The sequence below is a fragment of the Chlorocebus sabaeus genome, chromosome 6 (assembly GCF_047675955.1).
Source record: "Chlorocebus sabaeus isolate Y175 chromosome 6, mChlSab1.0.hap1, whole genome shotgun sequence".
NCBI classification, from domain to species: Eukaryota; Metazoa; Chordata; class Mammalia; order Primates; family Cercopithecidae; genus Chlorocebus; species Chlorocebus sabaeus.
Genome location: NC_132909.1, coordinates 42,897,845 through 42,913,546, shown reverse-complemented (window position 1 = coordinate 42,913,546; position 15,702 = coordinate 42,897,845). Strand labels below are relative to the sequence as shown.

The 15,702-nt window shown below is 44.7% G+C and overlaps 1 protein-coding gene across 1 annotated transcript in view; it reads right to left on the bottom strand.

Annotated features, from left to right (window-relative positions):
- Positions 1-3,184, bottom strand: part of ZNF682 (zinc finger protein 682) — a 30,272-nt gene extending 27,088 nt beyond the window's left edge. Inside the window, exon 1 of the mRNA XM_007995942.3 lies at positions 2,916-3,184. Within this exon, the coding sequence (XP_007994133.3) occupies positions 2,916-2,963 (48 nt within the window). The 5' untranslated portion in view covers positions 2,964-3,184. The remainder of the gene's footprint in view (positions 1-2,915) is intronic.
- Positions 3,185-15,702: the final 12,518 nt, after the last annotated feature.

The window sequence follows — 15,702 nt, the reverse complement described above, 5'->3', positions numbered from 1 at the left end:
TGGATGACCTGAGGTCAGGAGTTCAGGACCAGAATAGCCAACATGATGAAACCCTGTCTCTACTAAATAAACAAAAAATTAGCCAGGTGTGGTGACGGGCGCCTGTAATCCCAGCTACTCGGGAGGCTGAGGCAGAAGAATTGCTTGAACCCGGGAGGCAGAGGTTACAGTGAGCTGAGATTGTGCCATTGCACTCCACCCTGGGCAACAAGAGTGAAACTCCAATTTACATATATTTTGAAGAAGCAGAGAAAAATGGTACATATAAAAGTTGTCTAGGCCAGGCATGGTGGCTTATGCCTGTAATCCCAGCATTTTGGGAGGCCAAGGCAGGAGGATCTCTTGAGGCCAGGTGTTCGACACCAGTTCGGGGAACATGGTGAGATGCTGTCTCTACAAAAAAAAAAAAAAAAAAAAAATTAGGCAGGCAGGTTGGCGCATGCCTGTAGTCCTTGGTAATTGGCAGGCTGAGGCAGCAAGACTGCTTAAGCCCAAGAGTTCAAGGTTACAGTGAACTATGATCATGCCGCTGTACTCTAGCCTAAGTGGAAGAGTGGGATTCTGTCTCAAAAAAATAAATTAATCAATCCATAATAGTACTTTTCTAAATTATATCCTTTAAGAAAAGGCAAAAGAACAAAATGTCTTCCCTCATTTTCAATGGGGGGAATGAAGCCTCTTATTTCTAATTTGCATTTGCTTCTGCAAAAGGTAGGTCTAGGCCCATGGTCTTGAACTACTGGACATCTGAATTCCAGTAGGTGCTGGATTCAGACAACTGAGGGGTGGCGTTGGGCACACTGTGTGCACATAAAAAAAGGGTTTGTGGGTGGAACTAAAAGGCAAACGAGGGAAAGTTGCTATCAAGAAACCATGGGTGGGACAGTGCAGGCTTAGGGAAGGATTGGTTCATGCTATAGATCATGTCCCAGGAGAGGCTATGCTCTGACTTCTTCCTGTGTCCATGTAGGCAGATGAGACTATGATTAGGTGGCACAGAAGCCTGGGTTGGTGAATAAAACAGGTTGCCAGTACAGATTGCCTTTCAAGCTCTACTGATAAAATGTGTAAATACACTTAATTAAAAACTGAAGTTAAAATAAGTAAAGAAATCTTTCCAAGGTGACAAACTCAGGAAGCAGCAATGCTGATTGGAACACAGACATATCTGACTAAGATGTCAAGTCAAACCATTCTATTGCTTGGGACATTTTCCCACCCCCATCCTGCTCACTGAAGGGGACAATAACCGTACTACCAAGAGCCACTGTGCTGTGCCCCACTGTGTCCCTTAGATGCATTTTGCTTTGCAGGTTTGTGCACTGCCTCACCAGGTTGGGTGTTCTTCGTTCTTAGGGATATTTTTTCTCTCTTCACCAATCTGAGAAAATTTTCTCCTCAATACCAGCATCCAATTGCCTGGCCAGCACTGTATCTCTAAGAAACGGAAACTGGGAGCTGGGGAAGAAAATCTGAATGTCCTAATGGTTTCTCCCAGGCACATGCACCAATCACTCCACAGAGTGGCGGCATTCTCATACCTCAGGCTGCCCCTGAGAGGAAATGACCCAGGGACTGATATTCACTAGACACCTCAGGAGACACAGCCACCGTTCTGAAACTCAAAACCGGGAAAATAACACAGGGTGCCTGAGGATGCATTGCCGTGGGAAGTTTCCAAAGTGGAACCTCAACCTAAAAACATTCCGATAAGGTGTCTGTGCCTAGGAAATATTAAAGGGAGACTAGCACAAAGGTTTTGTTTTTTGGTCTTTTTTTTTTTTTTTTCCCCACAGTGGAGTGTTGGGATTATTCTCTGCTTTCATCTCCTGTAAAATGTTTGCAAATGAAAAACATTTATTTTTCTAAAAAGTGCCATCCGCTGCTCTTTGAAATAATGATTAATCAAAATACTGTATCTGAAATGTACAAAAAAGGACTAAGAGTTGATAATGTTGTGAATTAGAGAGGCGAAGTTGGTGTTGAAGATTGTCAGGAAAGAACTGAAAATTTAAAATTTGACTGCAAGCCACAGTTAGGCTGGGGCAACAGAGTGGTGGATTTGAGACTCTGCTTGTCACACATTTGGAAAATACAAGAGAAAATCACTTCTGTGGAGTGTTAATTAAATAGCAGGCAGTTGAGGTGGCTCTAGTGCCCTGAGTTCCTACATTAAAACACACACACACACACACACACACACACACACACACACGCAAATACATTTCTTGTAAATTGCTACCTTAGGGGGAAACAAAATTCAGATTTAAGCAACCACAAACCTTCAATTAACTTCTGATTACATAACCAGGCAATGACAACCTGAATAGTCTAAATAAGATGATCACATTACTGGAACGAGTCAGTTACTGAATTCGGTTTGCTTCTTCCTTCACCTATGAAAAAACTTTCCTTCAAGCCCTTCGGTTGGACCCCAAACCACAAACTGTGGCTGGGTGCTTTCCGATCATGAATCACTGTTAACTTCAGTAAGTTTTTTAACATTTTAAAGGTGACTCCCATTGTTTTTTAACAGGAGAAGGAAAAGACTGAGGACCCCCGGGATCACAGCACTTCCCACGCACAAACTACACACGGGGTCTGCACTCTGCCCTGAGGACCCTTCCATTGTCCCCGCAATCGGGGGAGACGCGAGAACGCGCGCGGTGCTTCCCAGGGTGGGCTCCGGGCGGGATGCGGGAGAACGGAACGGGATGCCCGCCCAGATTCCCGGTTGCTGGCCCACCTCGCACCCTGTGTCCGGAGGGGACCGAGGGCCGAGCTGTGCCTGCAGGGACTCCAGTCCGCAGACCCCGCAGCTGACAGCGGGGAGGCCCCGGTCCCGTCACAGCCGGTTCCGGCCGCTTTCAACCAGCCCTGCCCCCACCTCGGGACGCGCGGCCTGGCACACTCACCATTTTTCGGCTTCCGGGATGTCCTGGAGTCTTAGCTCTGGATCTCATAGCATCTGCAGGTCAGAGGGTGACAGAGGCTGCGACACAGTCACCGAGACCTCCTAGCGCAAAGGATACTAAGCAATGAAGATGGACCCTGAGCTCTAGCTGGAGCGAGACAAAGGCCCCGCCAGCTCCAGGACACCGCCCCCTCTACCTTGGCTGCGCACCTGATTGGACAGTTCCCACTCCAACGCCCATGATTGGATACAGTCCCACGCCCCGTCCCCTCAGGTCATGAGTGATAGGAGACGTGATCTGAGAATGGGTTGAAAAAGGCAGGAGTTACAGGTTTTTCCTGAACCCTTTTCTGGCGCCCTTCCTTCCTTAACTGGAAACTGGCCCCGCCTGGGGAACATTTGCATTTAACTTTGTATATAAGGTTATCTTTATTTGTAAATAATAGACATATGCTATTCACAAATGGAAACAATATGACAATTATTTTAAAATTTCAGATTTCATCACTTTCCTAGCCTCCAGTCTTTTGAGCAGGCAGCCTGAGATGTCACAAGGGAGGCAGTTCTCTAAGAAATAAACTGTAAGGCACATATGAATTTTAAATTTTCTAGTAGCCACATTTTAAAAAACAAACCAGGCATGGTAGCCTGTGCCTGTAGTTCGAGCTACTAGGGAGGCTGAGGCGGGAGCATCACTTGAGGCTAGGTGTTTAAGACCAGCTCTGGCAACATAGCGAGACCCCATCTCTGCAAAAAATAATTAAAAATTTCGCCAAGCCTGGTAGTGCACGCCTGTAATCCTGGCTACTCAGAAGGCTGAGGCGGGAGGATCACTTGAGCCTGGGAGGTCAAAACTGCAGTGAGCCACGATCACACCACTGCATTACAGCCTGGGTGACAGAGTGAAACTCTGTTTTTTAAAAAAAAAGATCTCTGAAGAAGGCATTTTCTCTTTCTGCAATTTAGCCAAGCAGTTAAGTACGTCTCGAAGTCATCTTCGAATTTTTAACAGGGCAAGGATGTTTTCTAAAACCCCAATCTCCAGAGTTGCCATGAGGCAAATCCCCCCAGCATACATGAAAATCACTCATAGCTAATGCATTCCTCATCAGATCCAGCGCTTCTTACCCCTGGCAAATAAAAATCACCTGCGGAGCAGGGAGCGGTGGTTCACGCCTGTAATCTCAGCATTTTGGGAGGCCAAGGCGGGCAGATCACCTGAGGTCAGGAGTTCGAGACCAGCCTGGCCAACATGGTGAAACCCTCGTCTCTATTAAAAATACAAAAATTAGCCGGGCGTGATGGCACACGCCTGTAATCCCAGCTACGCGGGAGGCTGAGGCAGGAGAATGGCTTGAACCTGGGAGGCGGAGGTTGCAGTAAGTTGAGATCGCGCCATTGCAGAGTGAGACTTCGTGGCGGGGAGGGGGGTTCGGGAGATGATGGAGAATGACTGGCAGGGCGGGGCAGGATGGAAACTTTAAATCCCTTAAGCCCAAGTTGCAACAGACCAATTAAATTAGAATCCTTGGAGTTGGATCTGGGCAACCATACGGTTTAAAGCTCTCAGGGTGATTACAGTGTGTAGCCAAGCCCCCAAACCACTGCTTTTCACCAACAGTTTGATGAATTAATTACAAGTGGTTTTTAAAATGCATGTAAAAACGTTTGCTGCTGAGTTGTGACCTTGCAACCTTAACTCATTTCCTACTTACTATACTTTGCAGAACCAACCTCTGCTACTCGCTTTGTTCCTGATTCTGCCTGGCTCCATATGTGCTTAGTGCATACTATGCACGGGGCACTGTGCTGTGTGCCCTGGTCCCGGTGAGCATCATTCTCGGGGGAGAATCTTGCTGAAAACAAAATCACATCCCAAAAAGTTAAAATCATCCTACTGGCTGGGCGCGGTGGCTCACACCTGTAATTGCAGCACTTTTGGAGGCTGAGGCTGGTGGAACACGAGGTCATGCGTTCAAGACCAGCCTGACTAACACAGTGAAACCCCATCTCTACCAAATATACAAAAAATTAGCCAGGCATGGGGGCAGGCGCCTCTAATCCCAACTACTTGGAGGTTAAGGCAGGAGACTCTTGTAGTGGGCCAAGATTGCACCACTGCACTCCAGCCCAGGGGACAGTGAGAGACTCCATCTCAAAACGAACAAACAAACAAACGAAAAAACCATGCTACTTACAGAATTGAGGTGAATATTAAAAGACCTAGGGGGTCACCCAAAGTTAGAACCTGAATCAATAACTTGGAATATTAATATATATCTGATGGTGCCCTGAGCACACATGTCCATTTTATTTTATTTTACCTTATATTATTTTATTTTTATTTTTTGAGACAGAGTCTTGCTCTGTCGCCCAGGCTGGAGTGCAGTGGCACGGATCTCGGCTTACTGCAACCTCCGCCTCCCAGGTTCAAGTGATACTCCTGCCTCAGCCTCCTCAGCAGCTGGGATTACAGGCACGCACCAACACGCCCAGCTAATTTTTTGTATTTTTAGTACAGACGAGGTTTCACCATGTTGGCCAGACCTTGGGTGATCTGCCTGCCTCGGCCTCCCAAAGTGCGGGGATTGCAGGCGTGAGCCATTGCACCCTGCCACATATCCCCCCTTTAAAATAAAACAAAACAAAGCATTACTATTATTCTCAAATATTAATCTATAACTACTATGCAAACATGTAATATTTAAATTTTGATTGATGTATAACATGCATACAGAAATATATGTGCAAAACATTTATGGAAAGCTTGATGAATTATTACAAACCGAACTTGGGTAACCAAGAAATAGAATCAGACATACTCATGCCCGACAGTCACTTTCTCCTTCTCTTCCCAAAAGTAAGAGCTTAAGAGTTAAGTGGAGATCAACTTTGTCATTTTGTACAAGTGTTTTATTACAGAGCATTAAAAACATATACAAGATACAAAGAAGGTGTATAATAGACCTGTTACCCAGCTTTAACAGCAACCTGACATGTGCCATTTTTGTTTCATTGACATTTCAACCAATTTCCTATCCCTTTATTAATTTTTTAGGTTTTTTTAGATAAAATGTATATACATTGAAAGGTACGATTTTAACTGTACTTTTTGGACAAATCAACTCGCTCATATAAACATCTCCTCTTTTAAGAACAGAATTTCTCCACTTAACAATCATAAATGTGCCCTCAAGTTACCTCAAAGTATTATTTGAAATCTAGATTTTTATAAAGTAGGTCTGAGTTTGCACTCAGAATTCATATTTCTAACAAAGTACAGATCCATAGAGCACATGGCAAGTACAAAGTCTCTTTTATCTAAAGTAAATACAATTGGATGAATAAAATTAAGAAAAATTGACCTAAGGTGAAAGGACAAATCAAAACATCTGGGCAATATGCTATCTGTAGGAGCATTTGGTTAAGAAAAACATAAACTCAGCAAAATTTTTTATTATTTTAACCAAAATTGGCAAAATTCCTACTATTGTTTTCATAGAAATTCTCCCTCACAATAACAAATTTTCATATAGGAACGGGCACGGTGGCTCACGCATGTAATCCCAGCACTTTGGGAGGCCGAGGCAGGTGGATCACAGAGTCAGGAGTTCAAGACCGGCCTGGCCAAGATGGTGAAACCCCGTCTACTAAAACTACAAAAATTAGCTGGGCGCAGTGGCAGGCACCTGTAATCCCAGCTGCTCAGGAGGCTGAGCCAGGAGAATCGCTTGGACCTGGGAGGTGGAGGTTGCAGTGAGCTGAGATCACGCCACTGCACTCCAGCCTGGGTGACAGAGTGAGACTTCATTGCAGGGAAAAAAAAAAAAAGAAAGAAAGAAAATTCATATCATGAGAAGGCACTGGTTAAAAATAGCAAATATTTGAAAGTAAATGTCTCATAACATTAAGTAGCAGATACCTTTTGAAGCCCATAGATGGCCTCTACATAGTTACCCAAACTTCAGTCGTTAACACAGCAAGTGCAGATAATTTTTATAGCTTCCTATTAAAATTATATGTTAATGCCCTTACAAATTTTAACTCAAGTTTTCCTCTAAAATTCACTAACTTAAATTTTGCATATGACATATAAGTTTCCTTTACATTCAACTTAAATTTCCTTAATTTTATTAGGCAGTACCTGTGTGTACCACCCAATATTATTTGGGGTTCCTCCATTCACACAGACATCACGGCTGGAGAAACAGGCTGTTCCTGCTTCTTCTTCCTCTTCAGTGCATCAGTTCATCAGTCAACCAAGTCATGTGGGAGTGGAGGTCATATATCCCCTAGCATAGAGGGTGTCATTCCTGCGCACTCTGCTCAGCATAGAAAAAGATCAGAAGGTCCTCTTAGGGGACACTTACTCAGGGAGGGCTAAGCCCCTTAAGTTGTGAGAGTTCTAATCAGCAGGTATAGACTTTTCAGGAGGGAGGGATGAGGCAGCCATTCTGAACCTGGAGCTCCACCACCTCTTGTCCCATCTCCAGACAATTCTGGAGGGCTGTTCTGGCACATGTCTGAAAGGTGCACATGGAGGAACAGTGTGGGCTTTGATCTGGTTCAGATGACGTCTGTCCTGGGGAGGCAGGAGGTCCATGTGCAGTATCTGGGCTGGTGTCTTTGAGGTCAGTAGGTTACGTTTTTGTATCCAAGTCCATTTTCACTAGGGAAGAGGCCAGACGGTCTAAATGGCTTCCAGAGCCCCTCTCTGATTCTCTTTGGGAGATAGGGTCTGAAAGAGGCCAAGTCAGTATTTCGGGGAAATTCTACAAAGTCTGGTTGGAAACTGGGGAGACCTCTTGCCTGGTGCTTAGTATTTGCAGTCCTAGCCACATAGATGTTTGGCAGACACAGAGCTAGGTTTGCATTTATATCAGCACAACCTTAAGTCAGAGTTGAAGACGTGGCCAGGATAAGTGTCTGGGTTGCAGGCTGGAGAACATCATAAAAGCAAACTGCTAGTTTGCTGATTTTCATCTTGGCAATGAGCACTGAGTCCTGGCCAAGGTGCTTGAGTGCAGTATGAGGCCCATTCATAAATTCACCTCCATGCATCGGCTGTCCATAAGATAAGAGGAAGCTCAGTTCATGTGTTGATGAGAGGCTCTGCCAGGTGAAAGAATCACAACTCAGGTGTCTTGACAGCTGGCTGAGTTGTGAGAAAAGATCCAGGACAGATCTATTTTTGGATGCATGGACAGGCTTCAGCCTTCTAGAATAATGTGGGAGAAATGGTATGCAAATAAAATATGGTAGGAACTCCTGATAATGAAAAGTAAAACCATGAACTTAATAAAAAGAAGACACAGAACCTACAAAAACATTCTATGGTAAAAGAAATACAAATGGACTTTTCTAGCATAAAGAGGCATTCAACCATAATGGTGATCAGGGGAAAATAAATTACAAAATAAATGTGTCTGGTTGGTGTGTAATCAGGGATACTAATCTGTATCTTTGTTTGGGTTTCATTTTGAGATTGAGGATGGGAAATGGCTTATAGCCCTCAGGGGCCTTTGAGAAATGTGGCAATCATCCCCAAGAGCCATGTCCTTCCTGTTCATTCTTGACACTGGCTGAAGAGCCTCAGCTGAGAGAACGACCCACAAATACAGGTTAGGGATAGACTGTGGGGCTCTGCACCTAGAGACAGGAGAGTCACCTAAACTCCTCTTTACCGCAGCCCAATCCAAATGAGGATAATTCCAAGGAAACTAAACTCAAAGCCAGAAACAGCACTGCTAGGTTAGGCAAGAATTGGACTCTTCCAAGGTGAGAAGAAACAGAGGATGGATTAACACAGCCTTTCCTGGGAAGGAAACTGGGAGCTTTTTTAGCAACTGGGCCTTATAGATCCTGGACTCTGTGTAAAAAGTAAAGTAGAGGTTCCTCTTCAAAGACTTTCCTCCCCATTTGATTATGAATAAATAGTAACTTCTCTTAGAAGCAAAACGTATTCAAAGACCTGTGCTCCTAAATATTTGCCCTGGCATGCTTATAGTGGTCCAAGCAAGCATTAGGTCATAGCCTGTTCCTCTTCCTCATTTAAAAGTGTTTTTACCTTTCTCAGCATTCCACAAGTTACTTCCTCCTTCCTTCGTTCTCCTCTACCTTTGTCTCTTTTAAAAAGTTCTAAGTTGCTAAACAATTGGGGACAATACAGAATGTGAGGTCCTGTTCCAGCAGTAGGGTGGATGTGTCAGGTTATAAATAACCCTGTCTCTTGTTCGGTGTACTCTCGTGGCAAAACTGCTGGCGAGTGTACCCTTTCTGCAGGAAGTAAAAATGGCCTCACTAAATAAATTAAATTTATGTTCAAGTGCTATTTCTTTATGGCACAGAAAAACAAACATTTCAAAACACTCTGGAAACAGAAAATGTGGCTCCTGCAGGAAAAGGTCTGCCACTTGTCAGACACTTTTACACTCATTGTGGTAGTAAATGACAGAACCTGTGGTGGTCCTAGGAAAGAAACTTGAACAGTGTACTCAGAATGGTGAACTCTAGGTTTTCTCGAGGGTCAAGATTACTGACATTTCATGTATTATATTTCATGTAAGACATTTGATATCTTTTGGATATCTTATGACAGTTATGCATTTCTTTATAATCAGAAAAAAATTAGCATATAATCATGCATATATGTTTGTATATTGTACAGTGTATCAAAATGATATGTATTTATATTCTCCCCCTTCAATTCAGAAAAAGCTGAAGCTCTTTACTCTCTCAGCCTGAGTCCAGGGAGGACTGATATCCACAAATTAGTGGATAGAAACTAATCAGCATTCTCTAATGGAGAAGTGTTTCTATTTTTTGCAGATTGATAAAATCATGGTGAAATTACCATGCTACTTTTTTTAGTTTTTATTGTTTAATAGAAAATCTAAAACAAGATACATTAAATACTTATTGACACATGTATTTATTCCTCACCTCGTTCATAATATCTGCCTAATTTTAAATTTTCTTCCATTTCATAGGTTTCAATTGATCTTATTTTATTGTAGGATATTAAATCTTATACAGGCATTGTTATTTTATATATTATGTTCTTTTATTTTGTATATTTTCTATTGGCATTTTACACTGAAACAAAGCAGTGTTTCATCATATAAATGACTTTATCTGTATTTAAAAAATAAGTCTGGCCAGGTGCGGTGGCTCACACCTGTAATCCCAGCACTTTGGGAGGCCGAGGTGGGTGGATCACGAGGTCAGGAGATCGAGACCAACCTGGCTAACACTGTGAAATCCCATCTCCACTAAAAATAAAAAAACAAATTAGCCCGGCGTGGTGGCGGGCGCCTGTAGTCCTAGCTACTCAGGAGGCTGAGGCAGGAGAATGGCATGAACCCGGGAGGCAGAGCTTGCAGTGAGCCGAGATCACGCCACTGCTCTCCAGCTTGAGTGATAGAACAAGACTCCGTCTCAAAAAATCCCTAACACTATGCACATATGAATTTGGAGGGGGACACAAATATTTAAACCACAGCAAAAATTTCATAAGGAGAAAAAACTATGTGAAGGATGACATCACTAATACTTGATGTGTCAAAAATTGATGTTCCTATCACAAAGGAAAGAAATGACTTATTCTTCATGACATAGAACAAAATAAAGGTCCAATGAAAGATAAATCTATATGAAAAATAAATCAGTGTTGATAAGGTGAATTCTACAGGCTGTATCAGGATTTTGGAGGCTTCTGGGGATGGGCAAGGCCCCAGAGTTTCCTCCTGTGATATTCTCCCTGAAGTTGCTCATGCTCTTATTCAGTTTGAAAGTGTATAAAAATGTTTTTTTTCTGTTCCAATATTTACGAAATTCAAAACAAAAAGGCCTACGTATGCATGATTCTCAAACAATCAGTCAGTGGTGCCCGGCTAAGGAAGGGCAAAGAATCTCACATCCACAGAAGTATGATGTTCTGTCAGATAAAGATGTCTCCCTGTGCCAGAGCCACATATTTTACACCTGATCAGAGGCTTTCACAGGCAAGCATTGCCCTGCAGCCCTACCACAGACTTAACCCTGAGAATCCGACTTAAACACAGATGAACACGCACGCAAGGGTTCTGATCTACATGAATCCTCTCTTAATGGTTCCTTCCAGGGATCTGGGATCTTTCCCAAAGTCATCTGCCACACACAGATAGACTCAAAAATGTGGACAAAAGCTTTGATCCTCACTGGCACACCTGCCCTGTCCTATCAGCTTCTCTAGAAGTACGCTGCTCTAATTGCTCCTGAGAGACCCCATCTTAAGGTATCTCTCTGTGCCAACATAATTGATTTCATAAAGTAGGAAGACAATAGGCAAGAGTCAAGCTATGCTGGGGGCTAAGATTCCCTTTACCTATGTCTCTAATTTACGCAAATATTGACTAATACAGATTCATCTCTAAGTGGTAGGAAAAGGGAAGGAGGAGCCCCAGTTCACAGAAGAAGGAGAAAATGTAATCAATGCTGCCTAGCGTCCAGCTTCAGCTTACCCATGGGGGACTGAGTCTCTTCTGAAAAAAAGCAATGGTTCTCCATAGTATTAGTCTGTTCTCATGCTACTAATAAAGACATACCCAAGACTGGATAATTTATAAAGGAAGGAAGTTTAATTGACTCACAGTTCCACATGGCTGGAGTTCGGCGGTCGGTTCAACATCATGGAGGAAGGCAAGGAGAGGCAGTCACATCTTACATTGTAGCAGGCAAGAGAGCATGTGCAGGCGAACTGCTCTCTGTAAAACCATCAGATCTCTGACATATATTCAGTATCACAAGAACAACTTGGGAAAGATGCACCCCCATGATTCAATTACCTCCCACAAGGTCCCTCTCACAACACATGGGAATTATGGGAGCTACAATTCAAGATGAGACGTGGGTGGGGACACAGCCAAACCATATCATTCATCACCTGAAGGAACTGTGGTCTCAGACAGCTGGGCATTGAGAGTGCATGCTGCCCCCTAGAATTCCACACCTACATCATAGAGAGATAGAAGAGTCTCAAAGGATTCTAAAGGGTAATGTGGGGAGTCAAAAGGAGGAGATGAATTCACAGTCCCTGCCTTACCTTCTGGTCTAACAAATACTACTCCTGTCCTGGCCCAACAGGATTCCCATACTCTTTTCTGGGTTGCACGAGGAATAATTCAGAAAGACAAAAACTTATTAATGCCCCTCCATTCCCCACAGCTTCTGAGGTTTAAGTCGTTCATTCCCTGGGTTTTGGGTTGTTGTTCTCCCTCTACCTCCACAGAATCAGTGTGTCCCATTCCAGTACCTATAATTTCACCTGTATTCTTGTCACCTCCTAGACATTTTATGTAGTAGAGCCAGGTGAAACACAGACTAGCATATTTACATAAAACTTAACCAGAACTAAGTTGGAGTCCCATAAGCCCCATTGGGCTGGGATGGCACTCAGGCTGGCCTAAGATTGTGGTTATGGAAAAGAATGTCACATTTTGCCCAGGAATGATCAGTGTGGAATCTCAAATTTGGGAAATAGATCCTTCTCTTGGAGGCAATCAGGAAGGGATAATGCCCTTTTGGAGGAAACCATGTCTAATCAACTAATTACCTAACCAGCATGTGTGGAAAAGGAGGTAAAAATCAGACAGTTGACCCATTTCGGTAGATTTGGTAATAAATGCCACAAAGTCAGAGTTCAAGTGGTCTCAAAAGCCTAAAAGGTGACACAGATTAGTTTCAAGGAACACATAGTGTCACTGAGTGTTCCGACTTCCCAGAGGGTAAGAACCATGGCAACTTTGAGCAGGCTGGGAAACGATCCCGGATACTGGCAGTTCTGTGAGAAATCAAACTTCCGGCACTTTGAAAGTCAGGAAGCCAGCACGTTGGGGGATGCGGGATCACAATTACTTGGTGAGACACGCTGCCCTGGCTACGTTCACTCCTATCAGGTAGGAGGGGTTAAAGAACAGCCAGGTTCCCTATCCGCATGGCGGAAGTGCTCTGAAGGCATGGAGGAGCGAGGCTGAGGGTGGAGCCTTCCCCCACCATGCCGGGAGCTGAAATTTCTTAACCAATGCCGGCCAGTGATCGCAGGGCTGCAGGACTACAATCCCAGCGTGCACAGGGATCAGGGACTGTGCGCATCACTGGAGGAAGGGGCAGAGCGGCGCGCGCCTCGCTGATATTTCTGGGAGATGTAGTCTAATGGCAACTCATAGCCCTTTGCCTAGAAGGCTACAGGACTACAATCCCAGCCTGTACCAGGATAGGGGGCGGTTCGCAGCCCAGAGGAAGGGGCAGGGCGTTGCGCGCCGCGCCTGGCATGCTGGGAGCTGTAGTCTCTTCACCATTAGCCAATGGGTAGGTAGCTTCAGAACTACAATCCCAGTATGCGTCAGGGCGATGCGTAGCCCTGGAGGTAGGGGCAGAGCGGTGTAGGCTTACTGCTGTCCAAAGCATTGCTGGCAGCCGATTCCGTGCCGCTCCCTTGCCGGGGAGCGTGAATACAGCTAGGGACGTGAAGGGTAGGTCTGGGCTGGGCATTGAGGAGGGTATTAGGCTAGGAAGTATACTTTACCTTTGTCCAAATCGGGCGGTTCGGCCTCCCTTCATTGACGCTGTGCAGCTGGGTTTCCTCTCTCATCTGCACCCAAGGCTCTTTTCAGAGCATTTCCAGCAAATGCATCCAGAACATTTCCAGCCCAGGGAGCTGCCTTCTTTCCTAAACTGCTATGGAAACTGTCCTGATGTGTGAGACAATGTCCGTTGTGCCTCAGCCCTCTGCCTTTTCCAGCCAGAGCGGTAACTCAGCTGCTTTTGAGAGAAATCTGCCACCTTGCCCACCTGCACACAACTTCAGAACTTTGTAGGGGGTGACAAGGACTGTGTCTTCGGGGAAATGTCCCGGGCACTGGCGACTTTTTGCAAATGTGAAAGTTGAGAAATCAAGAAGGTTAATTACTGCGTTGCCCAGGATCTGCTAAGAGCAAAGGAGAAAACCCCATTTTCCAGGCATGTGTCTTGTGAACCATTTTTTATCAACCCTCTTAAGTGGACAAGCTCCAAAACACAACCTGAAGCTGATGATGATTTAGGCCATTTAGGCTTGAACTAATTGGCCTCATCTCAAGTCAGTGTCTCAGAGACACAGGTGGGACCTGATCCTTCAGGAACAGACAGCATTCCAGATTTGTGGGAGCAACTTTTGAGATGTGGAGCACTGGGGGGTCCTTTGAAACCCGTCAGGTTTCACATCTGTGCTTTCACATCTCTGGAAAGACCATCACCCACAACAGTCAAGGATATTCCTTAACTCACTGGGGCTCATCTGTTGAATTTTTCTATCTAGATAATGGAAACATCTAGGAGCACTTCTGCTTCCATGTAACCTCTTAATAATTGAGGTCCTTAAAATTCTATGTTCTCAGGGACAGTTCCTTTGGTTCCCATGTGGTACCAGCTTTCATGTTGTTCTATGTAATATGTAAAAACCTGGATGTTAATCTCCAAGACATTGTTCATGTCACACATCCCAGTATGTTTCATTTGTGATTTCTGAATGTAGGACAGTATCAAAGAACTGAAAACCTGTTCAGAAAAATTGGACTCTATTACTGTAGTTAGTGAATAATTTACCCCTTAGGGTTAATTTTACCTGAGTTCATTAGCACCTGTGTAAAGAAAAGAAAAAAACAAAAGCAAAAATATGCGGCATTGGCCAGTCGTGGTGACTCAACGCCTGTAATCCCAGCACTTTGGGAGGCCAAGGTGGGTGGATCACCTGAGGTCAGTAGTTTGAGACCAGCCTGGCTTACATGGTAAAACCCCATCTCTACTGAAAATTCAAAAATTAGTTGTAGGTGGTGGCGTGTGCTGTAATCCCAGCTACCTGGGAGGCTGAGGCAGGAGAATTGCTTGAACCTGGGGGATGGAGGTTGTAGTGAGCCAGGATCATGCCACTTCACTCCACCCTGGGCGACATGCCTTATGCTATAACAGACAGTCTCTCCCTTCCCGCCTAATAAGTCCTATTCAATTTTAAATAGTATCCAATCAGGTCAGTTAGATCGTGCAGTATGACTCCAGTCAATGGGGAAAGGACACAGCTACAGAATCTGATGCATTAGGGATAAAAACCCCTGCCCTGCCTTGCTCAGTGTGCTCTTGCAGGCACGCCAGGCACAAGTGGCAGTCTTCTGCAGAAATAAATTGCCTTGCTGAGAAAGCTTTCTGCTGGAGTGCTTATTCTTTGCGGCACCAAGCATTTGTTTCCAACGATCTTGGGGGCTCGTCTGGGATTCACTTTCTCCTCTGGGGAGAGGTCCCCCATCATCTCTCGTGAGGAGATGTATCCGACTGCCTTGTTGCCATGGCCTCAGAGGCAAGGGGATTGAGACTTCCCCTGCAGTGATGAATAAACATGGACTGTCAGCAGTGAGGGTGGAAGGATCCTCACACACTTCTGTGACCAGGTAACTCTGTGCACAGACCAAGGTAAGAAATGTGGCAGGTGCAAGAAAGTATTTCCTTGGTGGTCAGGATATCTTGGAGGTTGAAAGTGCATGAATGAGATCCAAGGACATTGAGTGTGGAGTGAGGGAGTCCAGTCTGCGTTCCATGGTCACCTCATATGGCTTATTGTGGCCCTCCTGTAAAGGAGTCCAGGCCAGGAGCTTATAGTGAACCCGCCAGTGCTAAGAGGGACCTAAATTCCCTCTGAGGAAGTGGCCAGAGAGGATGAAGCAAAAGGAGAAGGGTGCAAGAGACCTCCAATAGGTGGGGTTAAGCCTCTTGGGAGAGGG